The following is a 22839-nucleotide window of genomic DNA, read 5'->3' on the forward strand; positions in this document are numbered from 1 at the left end:
AAGCTGTATACAGGCAAAAGGACCATCTGGCGAGGGAGTGGTTCCGGGAGGGCATTTAATGCCTTTACCCTTATTATTTCTCATGCAAATGAGGCATCGATCCAGCCGCGTTTGCACTGCTGTATTCAAATCTGGGTGCCACCAAGTCTTTAGAAGTAGCTGTACCATTCCCCCCTTGCCGAGATGGGTACCAGAATGCAAATGGTCAATAAGTACCGGCAATAAAGAATCCGGAATACAAACTTGACCAACTGGAGTAATGATGTGGAGATGCCGGTGTTGGACTGGGGTAAACACAGTAAGAAGTTTAACAACTCCAGGTTAGAGTCCAACAGGTTTATTTGGTAGCAAAAGCCACACAAGCTTTTGGAGCAGTGTTAAGGCTCCGAAAGCTTGTGTGGCTTTTGCTGCCAAATAAACCTGTTGGACTTTAACCTGGTGTTGTTAAACTTCCAACTGGGGTAAGCCAGAGGTCCCGAGCCAAGGAGTGCGAACACCCCATTGACTTCCATAGTGTGTGCTCAGAATCAGAGGCGTCCCTCTGTAATTGTTGAACATCAGTTATCTCTGGCATGCCCTTCGTTCCCAATGCAGGTTCCTGATTTAGAGCCTGATTACCCCCAGTGGGAACAATCACAAAGGCCGATACAGCTGCCTCCTTAGCAGCTGAATCAGCACGGGCATTCCCTAATTGCACAGGAGTGTCCCCCTTTCGTGTGCGCAGCACATTTAATAACAGCCAATTGACGAGGAAGCTGAACAGCGTCGAGGAGATTTTTAACCCAGAGAGCGTTTTGAATGGGAGTTCCTGCAGAGGTGAGAAAACCTCGTTGTTGCCAGAGGTAGCCAAAATCGTGGGTCACGCCAAAGGCATACCTAGAATCGGTGTACACATTGGCGCTTTTATCTGCGGCCAGAATACACGCTCTAGTAAGGGCGAATAGTTCGGCTTTTTGTGTAGAGACAGGGGTCTGGAAAGCAGCTGCTTCCCGAACTTCAGTGTCTATCACAACGGCATATCCCGACTGTGGGATACCAGTTAGAGAAATGGAGGAACTGCCATCAACATAAAAAAATGAGATCTGGATTTTCAATCGGCCGGTCCGTCAAATCCGGGCGAGGCGCGGTAAGGAAGTGATTCTTAAACAAACAGTCGTGCGGTGGGTCAGCAAGGTTATGGGGGGGCTGCTCGAGGAACACAGCAGGATTTAAAGTAGAACAGTAATGAAATGACAGGTAGTGGTTCTGCAATTGTGAGACCTCATAGCGGCCCAAGCGGGCTTGAGTCAGATGCTGGGTCTGCTGAGACGTTAGGAGAGCCACAGTAGAGTGCGAGGTATACACTTGTACTGGCCGGTGAAGGGTTAGATTAGAGGCTGCCTACACTAACAAATGGACAGCCGTAAGAATTTGGGTGCAGGAGGCAGACCGCAAGCTACAGGATCCAATTTAGTGGAATAATAGGTGACCGGGTGACGCTGGTCACCGTGCTCTTGTGTCAGAACACCAGTGGCACATTCATCAAAAACATTAACATACAACTGGAAGGGTCTGTCATACAGAGGTCGTCCTAGCGCTGGGGCGGTAGCCAGGGCGGCCTTGAGAGCAGCAAAAGATTGCTTTGCTGAATCGGGTAGTTCAAACTTAAGAGGAGCATTTTGAGAGGAGTAAGGTGTAAGTTCTTTAGTATGGGCAGTAACATTCGGAATCCATTGTCTGCAAAAGTTCACTAGTCCCAAGAAGGCTCTCATCTGCTTAGGCGTGGTAGGAAGTGGGGTCTGCAATATGGGAGTAATACGTTCCTGAGTAAGGGAACGTTCAGTAGCACTTATTAGAACACCCAGAAATTTGACCTGCTGTTGGGCTTTGTGAACTTTATTGGGCGGGATCACATATCCCCACGAATGGAGACGGGTGAGCAGGTAAACGGTGTCGTGCTGGTTAGCGACGAAGTCAGGGCTGGCAAGGAGTAAATCATCAACATATTGTATGATAGTGGATCCCCAGGGGGTGTTAATGTCGCTAACTGGGAGTGCAGTGCCTGACAGAATAGGGTTGGAGAATGAATAAAGCCCTGAGGGAGCCTAGGCCAAGTGTACTGGTTCCCCTTAAATGTAAAGGCAAACAAATACTGTGATTCAGGGGCGAGGGTGATGCGCGACAATCGAGCACGAGACACAAGGCTTCTGTAATTGAAGGCTTTTATTGTCTAACAATGGAACTATTTAAACACGAGTACACCATTCCAGACTGGAGGGGTCCCGCCCGAGCAGAGGGTCTTATACCTCTCCCAGGGGGCGGAGCCCGACTGGGATGTGCCACAACAGCAACCACCACAGGTATATTAATCCCACAGTGTAAACACCCTAGCCCAACAACAACATTATAACAACCCCACAGTGTGAACACCCTAGCCCAACAACAACATTAGAATAACCCCACAGTGGTAACCAACGATGGTTCACCACAGAGGGGTATCGCAAAAAAGGCATGTTGTAAATCCACAAGGGTAAAAACAGTCGCTTCAGGTGGGATATTACTAAGGATTGTAGCCGGGTTCGGGACAATAGGATGTAAGGGTTCCACGATCTGATTGATACGGCGAAGGTCTTGGACCAAACGCCATTCGGACAGTCTTCCTACCTTTGGAACTGGAAGAATCGGGGTGTTACAGGGCGATTGGCATGGCACCAAAATTCCCTGTTGAAGGAAAGACTGGATCATGATCGAGACTCCTTCTTCAGCTTCGGGGAGTAAAGGGTACTGTGAAATGGAGGGCAAGGACATGCCAGGCTTGACTTTAATAACGATGGGAGGTACATCGGTGAGACCAACTTCATGTTTGGAAGCCGCCCATAAATCCGCGGGGACTTCCGAAATCGGAGACTGGGCGGCTCGCTGGTGGTCCAGTGTACCAGTTAAACAAAACGGTTGGGGGAAATATTCTACAGTGCCTTCAGGGAAGGTTTGTCGCCCGGTAAAGAAAGGATCAGCCTTTCCTCGCAGGGCGGCTACCAAAAATCCCAAGGATTTGGCACTGCAGCCCTCATTGACAGTAAGAGTCACGTGAGGTGACACGAGTCCTGACTGATGCCAGAGTACCTGGGGTACTTCAACAAGAAAGGCAGAACCTTCCTTCCCCTTAGCCAGGCCAACAAAGGTAATGGTTAGTAGAGTTCCAAGGGCGTCCCGGTAAATAGTCTCCAACTCAGTCGAGCATCCCGTGTGATCGTAGCAAAGAGTTACATGTGGATTAGGAATATCTAAGGGAGGGGAAAAGTGGGAGGGATCAAAATCAACTGACCACCACTGTGGAGTAGTAAAAAGTGGAAAATTTCGAAGCTGGGCTTGCGGGATAACTGATATTGTTATGCCGTTATCAAGGCAAACAATTTCCACCTGCAAGGGACACAGCAAATCCTGTCCGGCCAGGTTGACACCGAGGGCCCGGGTAACTGTGAAAGGGATGCAACATCCTCGGCCCTCAAATTGGACAGAGAGTGGCTCCGTAAGTGGATAAACAGCACCCGCACCCGTGAAACCAGTAAGTTCCACATGCTTACCAGAGAGGGGAAATTTATGCATCTGAATTAATGTCAAGTCTAACGTAGAATTAGTCGCGCCAGTGTCAATCAGGAAGGGGATAGGTACGCCTTCGATGTAAATCGTAGCCGTGGGCTCGTCAGAGTGGTCCCCCGAGAGGACCGGAAAGTTCGAGCGGGCCAGTCAGTAGGGGCGAGAGGCGGTGAAAGGCGTCTGTCGACGGGGATGAGATCTACCATGTCGGCGGGGAGCCGGACAGTCCCTAGCATAGTATCCCGTTCGTTGGCAGTTAAAGCAAGTGACATTATTTCTGACTACAGGATGAGGTGGAGGAGTGCAGTCAAAATCCTCCATGTGTGGGGCGCAGGGCTATCAGCATGCGAGCGGCAACCAAATCCCATAGGGTCAGTGCAATCTGGGCGATAGTGATGTGGACCTGGCTCAGACCCTTGACCTGCTGAATATTTAGGAGGTTTCCTCTGAGAGGGTCGTTGGACAAACTCGGACTTAATCCTAGGCGTAGTGTCTTTATGACAGGCCTCACGGTCGCGGCCATTGCTCCAGTAATAAGAAACAGCAGATTTCATTTGAGATTTAGAACTGTCAGACCAGTTCATGTTGTTAGTTTTAATACTGGATGCTATGCGGTCAGGCAATATCTGCATTAGTAGCGCATTAAATTGGGGGAACTGTCTCTCGTCATTAAAAGCATCATCCCCAGAGTAAAGAGTGTAGATGCCACAGATGCCCTGCTCGCAGCGCCAAATGTTGAAGTAGAAACTTTCCTGCTTCTTGACTGTGATAGAAAAACTCAACAAAGTTCGTTCCGACAAAACAACTAGTATATATTTACGAAAGACTGCATGCAGTTTTGGCTGAAAACTTGAGTTCAGAGAGCAGTTGGTACAACTTGCTAATTCCTCCTCAAGTCCGCAATTACACAAAGAATCAGTTTAGTATTTATACATAATCATTATCAGTTTGCGTGACCAGAGCATATTCAGGAATTTGATCAGTAATAGAATCATAAGCAATGTCATTAGTCATGTCATAACCTTCTGACCTCCTAGAACTCTTTGTCTCATCATTCATACCCTTATCTTGTCCTTTGATGTAACAGAAGCAGGTCTGTCATTCCTTCATCCCTGACCTTATCTTGTCTTATTCATACAGCGTTAAGTTATGCGGAGTCAGCCTTATTAAGTCTTACAGGGGTCTGGCATTTTGAAATAGCTTTGGTCAGCCGTTCTTATGTTGTACCAAATAGTTGACCAATTTTCCCATCATGCTATTCCTTAGTTCGTACAACTTCACACTTTGAGTCTTCCTGCCCAGTCCTCTAGAGGCAAATCTGTTCTCATGCCTTTAAATCTAGAATGCTAGTGTCGGTCTCCAGTTTCTCGCCTTCAAACTGAATTTTAAATTCTAGTATACTGTGATCACTCTTCCTTCAAGGATCCTTAGCTATGAAATCATTTATTTGTCCTACCTCATAACATTATACCAAATCCAGAAAAGCCTGTTCCCTGGTTGGTTCCACAACATATTTCTCCAAAACAAACTATCTCTAATACATTCAATGAACTCTCCCTCGAGGCTACTCTAGCCAATATGATTATTCCAGTCAATATGCATATGAAAATCACCTATAATTGTTGCCGTATCTTTCTTACAAGCCCTCAGTATTTCTTGGTTGACCCTGTATCCTACTGAGGAATTACCGTTTGGGGCCCTGTAGATTACTCCCACCAGAAACTTATTTCCCTTGCCATTTCTTATTTCTCCCCAAACTGATGCTACAGCTTGTAGGTGCAATTTGAGTAGAGTCAAGCAATAGCAAAGAGAAGAAGTCACTTGTGGTCGTTTATAACCCCCCCCCCAACCCCCCTCCCCGTCCCCTGCAGTAGCTACACTAATGTATACAGGAATAAATTTGCGGGGCTTGTAAGAAAGGTACTGCAATAATCATGGTTGATTTCAATCTTCATATAAATTGGATGAAATAGATTGGTAAAGGTAGCCTGCGTTTATAAGACTGTATTTGGGACACATTTCTTTAGAGCAATACAAAGAAGTGCCAACCAGAGAACAAGCTACATTAGATCTGGTAATGTGCAATGACACAGGAGTAATTAATGACCTGATAGTAAAGGAGCCTCTAGGCAACAGTGATAATAACATGATAGGATTTCACATTCATTTTGAGAAAGAGAAGTATGGGTCGAAGATGTGAGTCTTAAATTTAAAATAAAAATTACAAGGGTATGAGGACAGAGTTGGCTAAAATGAACTGAGAAAATAGGCTAAAAGGTAAGACAATAGAGAAAGGACATATTCCATAACTCTCAGCAAAGAGATATTTCATTGAGAAAGATGCACCATCCATCACAAACTAGGGAAGTCAAGGATAATATCAAATTGAGAGAAAAAGTGTACAATACTGTGAAGATTAGTGGAAGGTCAGAAGATTGGATTTTAGAAACCAGCAAACAATAACTAAAATAAAAATTAGGGTGAAATTAGAGTATAAGAGAAAGATGGCTAGAAATATAGAAACAAAAAGTAAGACTTTCAGCAAAAAGGAAAAGAGTAAAGGTGAACAATGGACTCTTAGAGGGATGACAACATGGAACTAACAGTGAGAAAAATGATGGCAGAAGCACCGTTCAGAGGTATTTTGTCTCTGTCTTCACTGTAAAACATACAAAAAAAATTCAAGAATATGAAAAATCAAGAGGTAAAAGAGTGAGGAACGTAAGATAATTACTGTCACCAGGGAAAAGATACTGGGAAAACTCATAGGACTAAACATTGAGAAGTCCCCAGGAACTGATGGCTTTATCCTAGGATCTGAAAAGAAGTGACTGCAGAGAAAGTAGATACATTGGTTGAACCCCCTAGATTCTGGAAAGTTCCCAGTGGATTGGAAAATTGCAAAAGTTTCAAGAAAGGAGGGAGACAGAAAGCAGGAAGGTATAGGCCAATTAGCCTGACATCAGTCAAAGGAAAAATGTTAGAATCCATTATTAAGGGCATTTAGAAAATCATAATAAAATTGGGCAGAGTCAAACATGGTTTTGAGAAAGGAAATCACCTTTGACTAATTTATGACAGTTCTTTGAGAAAGTAACAAGATAAAGGGAAACCTGTAAATGTGATGTACTTGGATTTCCAAAAGACATTTGATAAGATGTCACATCAAATGTTACAACACAAAATAGGAGCTCATGGTGAGTGGAGGAGTGGGCATGGGGAGGTGGTGTAACATACTAGTATCACAAAGAGAAACTCGCAGACATCTTTATGATGCATGTTAATAATTCTCAATGGCGAGGTTCTGTGGAATTAGTTGTAACCAATGGGGAATTTAAGATTGGAAGTCAGTTTTTGGAGGTCTTTAAAAATAGGGTTAGACAATCTATAATCTTGAATCAACAGTCATATCTAGAAGGTGTTAATTGTATCCTGATAAACCGGGCCAGGTCATCAGAGAAAATTATGAAAGGCATAGATAGGGTGAACGCTGGGAAGCTTTTTCCCAGGTCGGTGGTGACGTTCATGAGGGGTCATAGGTTCAAGGTGACGGGGGGGAGGTTTAACACGGATATCAGTAGGACGTATTTTACATAGAGGGTGGTGGGGGCCTGGAATGCGCTGCCAGGCAAGGTGGTGGAGGCGGACACACTGGGAACGTTTAAGACTTATCTAGATAGCCACATGAACGGAGTGGGAATGGAGGGATACAAAAGAATGGTCTAGTTTGGACCAGGGAGCAGCGCGGGCTTGGAGGGCCGAAGGGCCTGTTCCTGTGCTGCATTGTTCTTTGTTCTTTGTAACATTACTGGAGTTGCTTTCAGCTGAATGAACTCTATTTTCAGCAAGACAGATCTAACTGAGAAATACCATTCCCTTATGCATCATTCAATCCATAAACACATTTATTTAATTTCTACAGCCCCTTTTTACGTCACTTGCTTCTTTGGGTCATTTCAAAAGCAATCATCTTTGAAATTTTTCACCCCACAAAAATGCAACTTTAATATCGATCAAACTACATTCCCACGAATATGTGGTAAAAAGAGCTCAGAAGATCTTAAAGATAATTTTTCCTGCTGTTAGGGAATCCACTCCAACAACTTGTCCATCGGGGCTCTCTTCAAAACCTCAAGGCCATTAATCCACTTTAATCCTATATGTCACATCTGAATGTACTTTTTCCATACGTACCCACCTATGGGATAAGGTTGTCCTCTATTCATTGTCAACTTCATTCCAACTATCCAACTCTTTTATTACAACTTTTATTACAACTTTCTTTTATTACAACTAATTTGTTTAACCCCTCATTAAATTATCTTCATTTTTTTTGCAGCCACCAAAACTCCCTAATTGTAGGGCTTCCATTTCTAATAGTGTTCCTAGATTGTCCTGTAGTCATTGTTTTATCACATAGCCTCATCAATCTACGGCCTCCAATTGCCCTCTTACCTCTCTCTGGACAACCGTTCCAGGATCTCTCCTTCCCATAAGAAGGTTTGTTGTCAATAAATGATTGCTTCCCAGTGCTAGTGTCATTTCCAGATCCACAATGAGGGCTTGTGTAGTATTTTCTTGCTTTCTAGCATTTCACTTCATTTTACCAATGTAGCGATTGATCTTGTCCAACATCTGGGAAATGTGATCAATATTTGAATTTGATGGGGCTTATCTTGTACTTCCTACAATGGTCACATCTCTCCATTCATTGGACCCTTCTGCTGTGTATATTACCCTGGTACCGAACTTAGGTAGTTGTCCTTTGGGTACAGTAGCCCTGTATTGCATGTTGGTATCATTTTGTCTATCATCATCGACGCCTTAGATACTATATTCTGTTCCTCATAACAGTCAACCATTTGAGTTTGTGAGATACTGGCTGCGTCATCAACTTCTGTTCATTATTACTTGCTCAGATTTTGAAAGTTTATAATCAATCCTGATTAACTCAGATGAATGGACCTTAATGCCATATTGGAGAACTACTGTCTTCCCAACACACGCTTTGTTTTACACTATATTAAGTTCCCAGGATTAAAGTTCATCTCTTGTGCAATGCCGAAAAGCTGACCAAATTTTCTCTGAGACCTCTGCCTTGATAGGCCTTTCTCCCTGCACCAAGAGCATTCAAGTGCACAGAAAATGGGGAACTAGTATTTTCTAGGGCAGGATGACTATCATACTGCACAAGAAAGTATTTTGGGATACTTCCCATAAACAACTGATATGGGCTATAGTCTCCAACCATTTGAAATAGATGATTTGCATGGACTGTACATAGCTGGGCAGATGTTAGCCTACAATCTGGTTGGTTGGCTAAGATCTTACAGAACATTTCATGGATCATGGTGTGGTTTCTTACACCATTACTGTGGTGTTCATAACTGCAATGCTCATCTTTTCATACCTGTCTCTCTTAGAGACCTCATCCTGACAGGACCTGTGTCCCACTCTCTCCCCACCTGCCAGGACCTCACTCCCAGCAGCCCCGGCACTGGCTGACGTCACACGCCGGTCAGTCCATGCCCCCACCGCTAACGTCACATCCGGCCGGGCCTGGCTCTAAGATGGCGGCCGCCAGCCCCGATCCGCCGGCGCTAAACGGCCCCGAGGAGCTGATGGATTCGGCAGGGGAGGAAGTTGAGGGCCTGAGCGTCCCTGAGGAGGTGAGAGCCGGGCAGAAGGCGGAACGAGCAAAAGGGGCACGCAACATCTGGACATTGCCGGAGCCGCTTCTAGACAAAACCCGGCACTGTCACTGTGTAACACTCGGGTACAGTGCACCTGTGACAGACCTGCCACTGTGTAGCACTTAGGCACAGTAGTGATAGGGACAGGTCTGTCACTGTATAACACTGGGGTACAGCACTGGTGGGGACAGGTCTGTCACTGTATAACACTGGAGTAGAGTGCTGGTATGGACAGGTCTGTCACTGTGCAGCACAGGGTCACTGTATAATATTGGGGTTCCATCCTGGTGGGGATATGTCTGACATTGTATAACACTGGAATACAGCGCTGGACTGGGCACAGTACCGATGGGGCAGGTCTGTCACTGTATAATTGTTTGGGTATGCTGCTTTGGTGGGGGGTGAGGGTGCGGGGAACAGGTCTGTTACTCTCATATATCAATACAGACAGCTCAGTCACTGTATAACACTGGAATGCAGTACTTGTGGGTCATTTATTTAACTGTATAATGCTTGGCTACAGTGCTGGGACAGCCCTGTGTAACCCTGAGGTTCAGATCTGTCACTGCAAAACCCCAGTGTAGAGTACTTGTGGGGACTGGCCTGTCAATGTATAATGCTGGGCTACAGTACTAGTGGGGACAGGTCTGCCACTGCGTCTTGCTGGGGTATTGTGCTGGTGAGGACAGATCTGTCACTGTATAACACTGGAATACAGTGGTGGTGGGAACATGTCTGTCACTGTATAAAACTGGGAGTCAGTACTGATGGTGACATGTTTGTCATAGTATAAAATTAGTATACATTATGGGACACAGGTCTGTCCCTGTATAACACTGGGGTTCAGTGCTGCTGGGGACTGCTTGTCACTGTAACATTGATGTACTGTATGGATGGGAACAGCTCTGAGACCGTATAACACTGGGGTACATTACTGATGGAGACAAGTCTGTCACTGTGTAACACTGGGATACAGTGCTCCTTTGAGAGGCTTGGTACTGTGTAGCACTTGAGGTACTGTAGTGATGGAGATAGGTCTATCACTGTCTAGCACTAGGGTACAGTACTGGTGATTATTGGTCTGTCAGTGTCTAAACACGAGTACGTTACTGGTGGGGACAAGTCTGTCATTGTATAACATTGGGGCTCAGTACTCGTGGGGACAGGTATGTCACTATAACATGGGAATACAGTGCTGGAAGGGATGGTTCTATCACTCTATAACACTGGGGTATTATCCTGGTGGGGACAGGTCTGCCACTGACACTGGACTACAGCACTGGTTCAGACCTGGTCTGTCATTGTATAACAGAGGTGTACAGTACATGTGGTGACAGGTCTGTCACCGTATCACAATGAGGAACAGGACTAGTGGGGATACGCCTTGCACTGTATAACACTTGGATACCGTACTGGCAGGTACATGTCTCTCACTGCAAAACACAGGGTATACATAGCAGTGGTGGGATACAAGTCTGTCCCTGTATGTAACACTTGGATATCGTACTGGGGGATATGAGTTTGTCACTGTATTACTCTTGGACACGTTATGGGGGGAAAGAGTATGTAATTGTAAAGAATTGGGCACAGTCCTGATGGGGACAGGTTTGTCACTGTATAAACGTGGATACACTACTGGGGTGGACAAGTCTGCCACTGAATAACTCCAGGGTATAGTACTGTGCGGACAATTCCGTCACTATAACACTGAGCTACAGTACTGGTGGGGACAAACCTGTTCACTGTACAACATGGGTACAGTACTGTTGGGGACAGTCCTGTCACTGTATAACACTGGGTGCATTAATAGTGGGGACAGGGCTGTCACTATTCAAACTGCGGTACAGGACTGGTGGTGACAGGTCTGTCAATGTAAAACTCTAGGGTCCAATACTGGTGAACACAGGACTGTCATTGTATAACACTGGGGTACAACACTGGTGGTGGCAGGTCTGTAACTGTATGACATTGGGGCACAGTCCTTGTGGAGACTTGTCTGTAACTCTTTAAACACTGCTACAGTACTGATTGCAACTGATCTGTCACTATAGCACTGGGGCATGGTTCTCATAGGGACTTGTCTGTCACTATATAGTTTTGGTGGTACAGTACAGGTGGGGACAGGTCTATAACTCTATGATACTTCGGTACAGATGAGGGCAGATCTGTCACTGTATAACACTGGGGTACAGTACTGGTGAGGACAGGTCTGTCAGTGTCTTACAATGGGCTACCGTACCGGTGGGGACAGGCCTATCACTGTGTAACACTGGGGTGCAATACTGGTGGGCCTGAGGTCATCTGCTGCGTAACACTAGCATACATTACTTTTGGGTACTAGTCAGTCATTGTATAATACTGGGATGCATTACTGGTGGGGACAGGTCTGTCACTGTATGGCATTCTTGTATAGTGTTGATGTGGACAGCTTGGTCACTGGAAAACACTGAGGTACCTGCTGGTGGGCCAGGTGTGTAAATGTATAACACTGGAGAAAAGTCAGATACTGTAAAGCACTGGGTACAGTATTGGTGGACACAGGTCCTGTCCTTGTATAACAATGAGGCACAGTACTCGATGGTGCTGCTCTGTCACTGTATGACACTGTTACATTACTGGTGGGTTGACATCTGTCACCGTATAATCCTGCAGTGCAGTTCTGATGGGGGACAGATCTGCCACTGTATTGCACTGGGGTATAGTACTGGTGGGGACAGGTCTGTCACTGTGGTACAGTACTGGTGGGACAGCTCTGTCTCTGTATAGCGCTGGATCACAATACTGGTGGGGACAGGTCTGTCACTGTAAAATACTGGGGTACAGTACTGGTGGGGCAGCTCTGTATAGCGCTGGATCACAATACTCGTGAGGACAGGTCTGTCACTGTAGAACACTGGGGTACAGTACGGGTGGGGACAGGTCTGTCACTGAAGAACACTGGGGTACTGTACTGGTGGGGACAGGGCTGTCACTGTAACACTGGTACAGTACTGGTGGGGCAGCTCTGTCTCTATAACACTGGTGTACAGTACTGGTGGGGTAGCTCTGTCTGTAAAGCACTAGTGTACGGTACTAATGGGGACAGATCTGTTACTGTATTACACTGGATTACAGTGCTGGTGGGGCATATCTGTCACTGTATAACTCTGGGGCACTGTATTGGTGAGTACACGTCTGTGTAAAAATCTGGTTACAATACTGGTGGATACAGGTCTTTCTGTCTATAACAAGTTCATTAGTTGTGGGTGCATATCTGCCAGTGTACAACACTGGGATGCAGTATTTGCTGCCTCACAGTGCCAGGGACTCAGTTTCAATTCCGGCCTTGGGTGACTGTGTGGAGTTTGCACGTTCTTCCCATCTGCGTGTGTTTCCTCCGGTGCTCCGGTTTCCTCCCACGCTCTAAAGATGCGCGGGTTAAGTTGATGCTAAATTGTCCCTTAGTGTGTCAGGGGGACTAGCAGGGTAAATATGTGGGATTGCGGTGATAAGGCCGAGATGGGATTGTGGTCGGTGCAGATTTGATGGCCAAATGGCCGTCTTCTATAACTGTTTGCAATCGTGCGCTTGCATCTGTCACTGATGAAAGCTTTGCGACAGTATTTGTGTGGACAGCTCTGTCCTGTAGAACACGGATATGTTATTGGTGGGTACAGAGGTCTATCACTGGACTATAGTACTGGGGTGTAGAGGGCTGTTTCTGGCACAGTTGTTTTTCCAAGATGGCACCCGAGTGAGGCGACTTCTTGCAAGCTGTGCCCTACTCTCGTTCTATGCTTCTAAAACTTCATTCTAACTCTTTTAAGCTTTCTAACCATCCTTTAATTCAATCTCTTACAGATTTGGTGCTTTCTCTACACCCTAGCTATGACTGTAACACTACATTCTGCACTCTCTCCTTTCCTTCTCTATGTAAGAAGTCTCAGAATACCAGGTTAAAGTCCAACGGGTTTATTTGGTAGCACGAGCTTTCGGAGCAACCTGATGAAGGAGCAGAGTAACAAGGGAGAGAGTAGGGCCTCTTAAGGATCAACAAGGTCATCTTTGTGCAGATCCACAAGAGATGGGTGAGATCCTAAATTAATATTTCTCATCAGTATTTACTGTTGAGAAAAGCATGGACGTTAGGGAACTTGGGGAAATAAATAGTGATGTCTTGAGGAGAAGGAGGTGCTGGAAGTCTTAAAGCGCATCAAGGTAGATAAATCCCCAGGACCTGATGAAGTGTATCCCAGGACATTGTGGGAGGCTAGGAGGAAATTGCGGGTCCCCTAGCCGAGATATCTGAATCATCGATAGTCACAGGTGAGGTGCCTGAAGATTGGAGGGTGCAAATGTTGTGCCTTTGTTTAAAAAGGACTGCAGGGAAAAGCCTGAGAACTACAAGCCAGTGAGCCTCACATCTGTGGTGGGTAAGTTGTTGGAAGGTATTTTGAGAGAAGGATCTACAGGCATTTAGAAACGCAAGGACTGATTAGGGACAGTCAGCATGGCTTTGAGAGTGGAAAATCATGTCTCACAAATTTGATGGAGTTTTTTGAAGGGGTGGCCAAGAAGGTATATGAGGGCAGTGCGGTTGATGTTGTCTACATGGACTTTAGCAAGGCCTTTGACAAGGTACCTTTGACAAGGTACTTTGGTAGTTTGTTGCATAAGGTTAAGCCTCACGGGATCCAGGGTGAGGTATCTAAATGGATACAAAATTGGTTTGATGACAGAAGCCGGAGGGTTGCTTTTCAAACTCGAGGCCTGTGACCAGCGGTGTGCCTCAGGGATCAGTGCTGGGTCCACTGTTATTTGTCATTTTATATTAATGATTTGGATTAGAATATAGGAGGCATGGTTAGTAAGTTTTCACTATGCCACCAATCTTGGTGTCCTCTGGATAGTGAAGAAAGTTATCTCGGATTGCAACGGGATCTTGATCAACTGGGCAAGTGGGCTAACGAATGGCAGATGGAGTTTAAATTAGAAAAATGCGAGGTGATGCATTTTGGTAGATTGAACCAGGGCAGGACTTACTCAGTTAATGGTAGGGCATTGGGGAGAGTTACAGAACAAAGAGATCATAGAATCATAGAAACCCTACAGTGCAGAAAGAGGCCATTTGGCCCATCGAGTCTGCACCGACCACAATCCCACCCAGGCCCTACCCCCATATCCCTTCATATTTTACCAGCTAATCCCTCTAATCTACGCATCTCAGGACACTAAGGGGAAATTTTAGCATGGCCAATCAACCTAACCCGCACATCTTTGGACTGTGGGAGGAAACCGGAGCACCCGGAGGAAACCCACACAGACACGAGGAGAATGTGCAAACTCCACACAGACAGTGACCCAAGCCGGGAATCGAACCCAGGAACCTGGAGCTGTGAAGCAGCAGTGCTAACTACTGTGCTACCGTGCCACCCTAGATCTAGAAGTATATGTTCATAGCTCCTTGAAAGTGGAGTCACAGGTAGACAGAGTGGTGAAGAAGGCATTCAGCATGCTTGGTTTCATTGGTCAGAACATTGAATACAGGAGTTGGGACGTCTTGTTGAAGTTGTACAAGACATTGGTACGGCCACGCTTGGAATACTGTGTACAGTTCTGATCACCCTATTATAGAAAGGATATTATTAAACTAGAAAGAATGCCGAAAAGATTTATTAGGATGCTACTGGGACTTGATGGTTTGAGTTATAAGGAGAGGCTGGTTAGACTGGGACTTTTTTCTCTGGAGCATAAGCAGCTTAGGGGTGATCTTATAGAGGTCTATAAAATAATGAGGGGCATAGACAAGGTAGATAGTCAATATCTTTTCCCAAAGATAGGGGAGTCTAAAACTAGAGTGCATAGGTTTAAGGTGAGAGGGGAGAGATACGAAAATGTCCAGAGGGGCAATTTTTTCACACGGAGGGTGGTGAATGTCTGGAACAAGCTGCCAGAGGTAGTAGTAGGGGCGGGTACAAGTTTGTCTTTTAAAAAGCATTTAGACAATTACATGGGTAAGATGAGTATGGAGGGATATGGGCCAAATGCGAGCAATCGAGACTAGCTTCGGGGTTTAAAGAAATGGCAGCATGTACAAGTTGGGTCGAAGGGCCTGTTTCAATGCTGTAAACCTCTATGACTCCATGACACCCCAGTCCAATGCCGGCATCTCCACATCATCTCTATGAACGGTATGCTTTGTCTGTATAGTGCGCAAGAAACAATACTTTTCACTGTATAACACCAATACATGTGACAATAAATTAAATCAGTTGCAGTATTAGTGAGGACAGGTTTGTTGCTATGTAATACTGGGGCACAGTATTGATGTGTACAGGTCTGTCACTGTACGAAACTGGAATACAGATCTGTTTCATGGGTATAGATCTGTCACTATGTAATACTGTCGTAAATTACTGATTTGTCATTGTATAACACTGGTACTGTACTGGTGGAAACAGGTCCTGGCAGGGTACACCCTGGGATAAATTTTGGTGAGGACAGGTCTGTCACTGCACAACATTCGGTGTAATGTTATGTTGGATACTGTTGCCTGTCTCTCCAACAATGGTTCACTGTTATGATGGATACTAGTCTGTCATTTTATATCATTCAGATACTGGTCAATGTTGTGTTTGTGGTGTGTTCTACTATTGAATAGAAATCTTTCTAGGTATAATACTGGCATAGAAATATTTTGTATTTGGGCGTGGAATGTGACATTATTGTCCATCCTTAATTCCTCTAGAGAAGGTGGTGCTGCTGCTGTCCATGTGAAGCTGCTGCTGAGCTGCCACATGGAGCCGCTGGCCTGTCGCGTGGTGTAGACACATATACAATGCTCTTAGGGAGGGAGCTCCAGAATTTTGACCAACCAGAAGGAATGATATTTCCAATTCAGGATGGCATGTGGCTTGAAGAGGAAATTGAAAGTGATGTTGTTTCCACAAGCCAGTGCCCGTGACATTCAAAGCGATAGGACTCATTAATTTTGAACATGCTGTCGAAGAAGCCTTGGTGAGTCCCTCTGGTGCATCTTATAGATGGTACATGTTGCTGCCATTGTGCGTCGGTGATGGAAGGAATGAATATTAAAACAGTGAAGGTAGTGGAGTAAAAGCCAATCATGTCCACGCTGCTTTATCCGGGATAGTCGGAATCCAGGATGGGGCAGCACTGTGGTTAGCACTGCTGCCTCACGGTGCCAGGGACCCAGGTTCAATTCCCGGCTTGGGTCACTGTCTGTGTGGAGTTTACACGTTCTCCCCGTGTCTGCGTGGGTTTCCTCCGGGTGCTCCGGTTTCCTCCCACAATCCAAAGATGTGCAGGTTAGGTGAATTGCCCAGGCTAAGTTCTCCCTAGGTGTACCTGAACAGGTGCTGGGGTGGGGCAACTCGGGAATTTTCATAGTAACTTCATTGCAGTGTGAATGTAAGCCTACTTGTGACTAATAAATAAACTTTAAATAAAAATAGTGTTGAGTTGCATGAGTGATCCTGTGCTGCACTTATCCAGGCAAGTCCCAAACCTCAGTACAACTTGGTCCAAATATGGCAAAAAAAGCTAAATACCAGGCCAATGAGGTAAAGGCACTTGAGGGGAAAAAAGCCCCCAGTGTTATGGAAATAGAGTAGGGCAGTGGAACTTACTGGATTGCTCACATAGAGTAGGGATAGACTTGATGGGCTGATTGACTTCCTCCTCATGCTGTAATGACTATGACTCTGAGACTACCCATCCTTGATCATCAAGACATTCATTTACTGAGTGTGGCATTAACGAGTATCGTTTCAACAACACTCAAGGAGCTCAACACCATCTGGAAACCTACTTGATTGGCACCCCATCTGCATGTTCAACATTCGTTTCCTCCACCAGTGATGCACAATGGCAGCAGTGTGTACCATCTACAAGGTTCACTGCAGCAACTCACCAAGGCTTCCTCGACAGTGCCTTCCAAATCTCTGATTCCCCCAAGAAGGACAAGGGCAGAAATATAGGAACACCATCATCTGCAGGTTTCCTCCAAGTCTCTTACCATCCTGATTGGAATTAAATTGCTGTTCCTTCACTGTCACTGGGACAAAATCCTGGAGCTCCCTCCTGAACAGTAGTGGGTGTTCTACACTACTGTTCTAGACGACAGTGGGGTTGAACATCTGTACATCAGTGATAGTAGGGTTCCTGGGGATGTTTTAGATTGAGGTTTAAATACCATAATGCCTGATTTATGCAGATGCAAGTCAATGCAACCAACAAGGCATGCGTGATACCTTCCAGGCTGCTGCATGCATGCACAGTTTAGCATCAACATTGATAGAGAGGTGGAGAGGTTTAGGAAGGGAATTCCAGAGCCTTGAGACCAGGCAGCTGAAGGCACATGCTAATGGTGGAGTTATCAAGAAGCCAGAATTAGAAGAGTGCAGATCTCGGAGGAAGAAGTTACGGACACCAAGCATATATTTCGCTATCTGTGTGTGCCAATGAGAGGTGATGTTGGTGCAAAGGGTTGGAGTTATTGCACAAATGCAAAGGAAATGGTTGCAGGCTGAAGCTTGCATCCCCAAATGTTGACTGAGCTGCAACAAATGAAACTGTGTCGGTCCAAGGTGCATTCCTCCCCACCACCACTTCCTCACTTGATCCTTTCTGGAGCCCATCTTGCTTTAACTTAAAGTGCTTTTATTTTCTGCAACCAGGTCTGGAACATCAAGCAGATGATCAAACTAACACAGGAGCATATTGAAGCCCTGCTGGACAAGTTTGGTGGGGACCATAATCCACCCTCTATCTATCTGGAGGTGAGTGCAGACAATTATTAAATATGCTGTGGCATTGGCTATATTTAGTTGATGAATGAACCATTTATGCAAAATGGAGAGCGAGTTGGGAAACATGAGGTCAGAATCTCACTCAGCCTGATGGGACAAAGTTGACATTGCAATTTATAATAGTAAATATGGATGCATAAGCACAACCAAAGTTGTGAAGGCAAGAAGTCAGGTTTGCAGAGAAAATGGATTTTTCGTATATTGATATATTCAAATGGTGTAGTAGTAAATTAATACACTGATTCTGTTACTGGTCTAGTAATTCAGAGGCCTGAACTAATGATTAGGAAACATTAATTCAATCTCACCATCGTGGATTCAGTTAATTAAATAAGATCTGGAATAAAAAAACAGTTTCTATGCAACTACTGGATTCTTGTAAGAACCCAACTGATTCCTTAATATCCTTTAACAAATTACATCTTCCATCCTTATCTGGTCTGGCTGGCATGTAACTCCAGACCCACAGCACTGTAGGTGGCTTTGTAACTGCCCCCTGAAATGCCCTAGAAGTTGTATCAAACCAATGAGAAACAATAAGGTTAAAAGCAGACAGACAACCTAGCAATGATAGGGGCACACCCCGAGTCGACCCTGAAAAGTCCTCCTCACTGGCTTCTGGGAACTTGTCTAAATTGGGTCCTTCCATATGAGTCAGGTCACAACCCAATGTGTTTGTACTCGCAGAATCATAGAATCATAGAGTCATATCTTTAAGTCAATGACAGCGCCCGCCTTCCATTCTCTGGATATGCCTTGTTCCACTGGCAGAACAGACCCAGCAGGGGTGAAAGCTCATGACATTGACCAGTTCCAGGTGAGGTACAAAATGACTCAATGCAGATGAAAGTTCCCCTACCTTTTCCCATAATATTCACCCATTGCCAAGGTGGACCCTGCGCACCCTGGACATACTCTCTTCCACCACCTTCCATCTGAAAAAAGATACAAAAGTCTGTGGACACGTAACAACCGACTCAAGAACAGCTTCTTCTCTTCCCTTCCATCAGACTTTTGAGTAGACCTATCTTGTATTAAGTTGATCTTTCTCTACACCCTAGCTATGACTGTAATGCTACATTCTGCACTCTGTCCTTTCCTTACCTATGAATGGCATGCTTTGTCTGTATAGTATGCAAGAAACAGTACTTTTCACTGTATACCAATACATGTGACAATTAATCAGATCAAAGCATTAGTACTCTGCTCCAGACTGCATTGCAGCATTGGCCAAAACATAGACAAAGGAGCTGAATTACAGAGGTGGACCCTGGTAAAATTGAAGTGAGTGAGAATTAGAGAAAACTCACCAGTGGCTACAGTCATACATGGCGTAAAGGAAGATGGTTGTGATTATTAGAGAGCAATTATCTCTGCTCCAGCAATTATATTGGGAAGGCTGAAGCCAATGTTTTTTCCATTCCAACTACATCCCTCCCCCTGGCAATGTCACTTTGTCATCTTGGTGTCACTTTTGATCTTCATATTTGAACCATCGCTAAAACTGCCATTCCCATCTCTAAAACATTGCTCAACTTTGCCCATCCGCTGCTGGAACCCTCATTCATGCCTTTGTTAATGCTAGATTCTGCTATTCCAACACATCCCTGGCTTGGGTTCCACCTTGTACCTTCCGTAAACTTAAATCACCTGAAACCCTGCTGTCCATGTCTTAACTTGCATCAATTTAGTATAAAAGAAAGGGTACAAATTGAAAGGGGTGCAGGAGCAAAGGGACCTGGGTGTATAAATGTATGTCATTGAAGGTGACAGGGCAGATTGAGAGCACGGTTAATGAAACATACAGTATCCTAAGCTTTTCTAATAGGGAATAGATTACAAAAGCACTGGGTACCAGTTCAACCGTAGCGGGACGATGCACTTGCACCACAAGGGAGCTGTATATTCATTGTATATAAAGAGTATTCGGTTCTGAACACCACAGCTCAGAAAGGATATGTCAGCCTTGGAGCTAAAGCAGTGCAGAGTCACCAGAATCTGTTACTGGTGCTTGAATGGGTGAAATGTTGAGGGCAGGTTACGTAGACTAGACTCATTGCCTTCTGTATGTTGGATTAAGGGATGATCTGAATGAGGTATTTAAGATTATCAATAAGAAGTCTCACAACACCAGGTTAAAGTCCAACAGGTTTATTTGGTATCACAAACTTTCGGAGCGCTGCTGCTCCACCAGGTGAGTAGAGAGTTGGGTTCACAAACAGGGCATTTATACACAAAAACTCAATTGCAAGATAATGGTTGAAATGCGAGTCTTTGCAGGTAATCAAGTCTTTACAGGTACAGATAATACATGTTGAGAGAGATTTAATCACAGTTAAAAGAGGTGTGAATTATCTCAAGCCAGGACAGTTAGTAGGATGGGGGTTACACGTAGTGTGATATAAACCCAAGATCCTGGTTGAGGTCGTCCTCATGTGTGCGGAACTTGGCGATCAGTTTCTGCTTGGCAATTCTGCATGGTGTGTCTTGAAGGCCGTCTTGGTAAACGATCACCCGAAGATCGGAGGCTGAATGCCCTTGACTGTTGAAGTGTTCCCCGACAGGAAGGGAACGCTCCTGCCTGGTATTGTCAAGCGGTATCCGTTCATCTGTTGTCGTAGCGTCTGCATGGTCTTGCCAATGTACCATGCCTCAGGACATTCTTTCCTGCAGCATATGAGGTAGACAATGTTGGCCGAGTCGCATGAGTATGTATTGTGTACCTGGTGGATGGTGTTCTCACGTGAGATGATGGCATCCGTGTTGATGATCCGGCACGTCTTGCAGAGGTGTGTGGTGTCGTGGTCATTGTTCTCCTGAAGACGAGGTAGTTTGCTGCGAACAATGGTCTGTTTGAGGTTGCGTGGTTTTTTTGAAGGTAATAGCAGGAGTGTGGGGATGGCCTTGGTGAGATGCTCGCCTTCCTCGATGACATGTTGAAGGCTCCAAAGAAGATGTCCTAGTTTTTCCACTCCGGAGAAGTACTGGATGACGAAAGGTACTCTGTAGGTCGTGTCCCGTGTTTGCCTTCTGAGGAGGTCAGTGAGTTTTTGCTGTGGTGAGTTGGAACTGTCGATTGATGAATCGAGCGCCATATCCTGTTATGAGGGCATCTGTCAGCGTCTGTGGATGTTTGTTGTGTTCCTCCTCATTTGAGCAGATCCTGTGTGTATGGAGGGCTTGTCCATAGGGGATGGCTTCTTTAACGTGTTTAGGGTGGAAGCTGAGGAAGTGGAGCATCGTGTGGTTATCCGCAGGCTTGTGGTACAGTGGAGTGCTGAGGTGACCATCCTTGATGAAGATGCGTGTGTCCAAGAATGGACAAGAATGTGTGTGTTCAAGAATAGAAGCACGACACCACGCAAACCTGCCACAGCAACCTCTGCAAGACATGCCGGATCATCGACACAGATGCCGTCACCACACGTGAGAACACCATCCACCAGGTACACGGTACGTACTCATGTGACTTGGCCAATGTTGTCTACCTCAAACGCTGCAGGAAAGGATGTCCCGAGGCATGGTACATTGGGGAGACCATGCAGACGTTACGACAACGGATGAACAGACACTGCTCAACAATCACCAGGCAGGAGTATTCTCTTCCTGTCGGGGAACACTTCAGCAGTCAAGGGCATTAAGCTTCCGATCTTCAGGTAAGCGTTCTCTAAGGCGGCCTTCAAGACACACGACAACGCAGAATCGCCGAGCAGAAACTGATAGGCAAGTTCCGCATGCATGAGGATGGCCTCAACTAGGATCTTGGGTTCATGTCACACTACGTGTAATCCCCACCATTTGGCCTGGGCAAAATCCTACTAACTGTCCTGGCTTGAGGCAATTCAGACCTCTTTAACCTGTGATTAAACCTCTCTCCACTCACATTGTCTTTACCTGTAAAGAATCGCATTCCAACCATTATCTTGCATTTGAGTCTTTGTCTATATATATACCCTTTTTGTGAACCCAACTCTCCACTCACCTGATGAAGGAGCAGCGTTCCGAAAGCTCGTGATACCAAATAAACCTATTGAACTTAAACCTGGTGTTGTGAGACCTCTTACTGTGCCCACCCCAGTCCAACACTGACATCTCCACATTAAGATTATCAAAGGAGATGGATGATGGATAGATGGAAAATCATTTTCTCTGGTAGTAGAATGCTACAAGAGCAGGTCAGTGGCTGGGAGTTCGGCAGAGAATAACTTGCCTCCTGACTCCCCAAAGCCTGTCCACCATCTGCAAGGCATAAGTTAGGAGTGTGATGGAATACTCTTCACTTGCCTGGATGAGTGCAGCTCCAACAACTGTCAAGAAGCTAAACACCATCCAAGACAAGGCGGCCCACATGATGGTCACTCATTCACCACCTTAAACATTAATTCTCTCCCCCCCCCCCCCCCCCCCCCCCCCAATCTAAAAGTTGCACTGCAATAGCTCATCAAGACACCTTTGACAATACTTTCCAAACTCTGACCTTTACCACCTTGAAGGACAGGGGCAGCAATTGCATGGGAGCACAACCACTGGGAATTCCTCTCCAAGGCTTTTAGCACCCTGCCTTGGAACTATATTGTTGTTCCTTTACTGTCGCTGGGTCAAAATCCTGGAACTCCTTTCCTAACAGCACTGAGGATGTACCTATACCACATGGACTGCAGCAGTTGAAGAAGGCAGCTCACCGCCATCTTCTTGAGGACAACTACAGATGGATAATGCCCATATTCTGTGAAAGAATTTACAAAAAAGGGACCTAACTT

General features: G+C 45.4%; 1 protein-coding gene across 5 annotated transcripts in view; it reads left to right on the forward strand.

Annotated features, from left to right (window-relative positions):
* Positions 1-9131: 9131 nt before the first annotated feature.
* The window catches only part of braf (B-Raf proto-oncogene, serine/threonine kinase), a 119896-nt gene continuing 106188 nt past the window's right edge, over positions 9132-22839 (forward strand). For 4 of the 5 annotated variants that reach the window (XM_078220287.1, XM_078220288.1, XM_078220286.1 and 1 more), the window contains exons 1-2: positions 9138-9245; positions 17948-18049. In XM_078220287.1, the coding sequence (XP_078076413.1) occupies positions 9147-9245; positions 17948-18049 (201 nt within the window). In that variant the 5' untranslated portion in view covers positions 9138-9146. Of the gene's footprint in view, positions 9246-17947; positions 18050-22839 lie in introns of all 5 variants that reach the window. The other variant, XM_078220290.1, reaches the window with a different exon arrangement.

Source organism: Mustelus asterias, chromosome 9 (assembly GCF_964213995.1).
Source record: "Mustelus asterias chromosome 9, sMusAst1.hap1.1, whole genome shotgun sequence".
In the NCBI taxonomy this organism is placed as follows: Eukaryota; Metazoa; Chordata; class Chondrichthyes; order Carcharhiniformes; family Triakidae; genus Mustelus; species Mustelus asterias.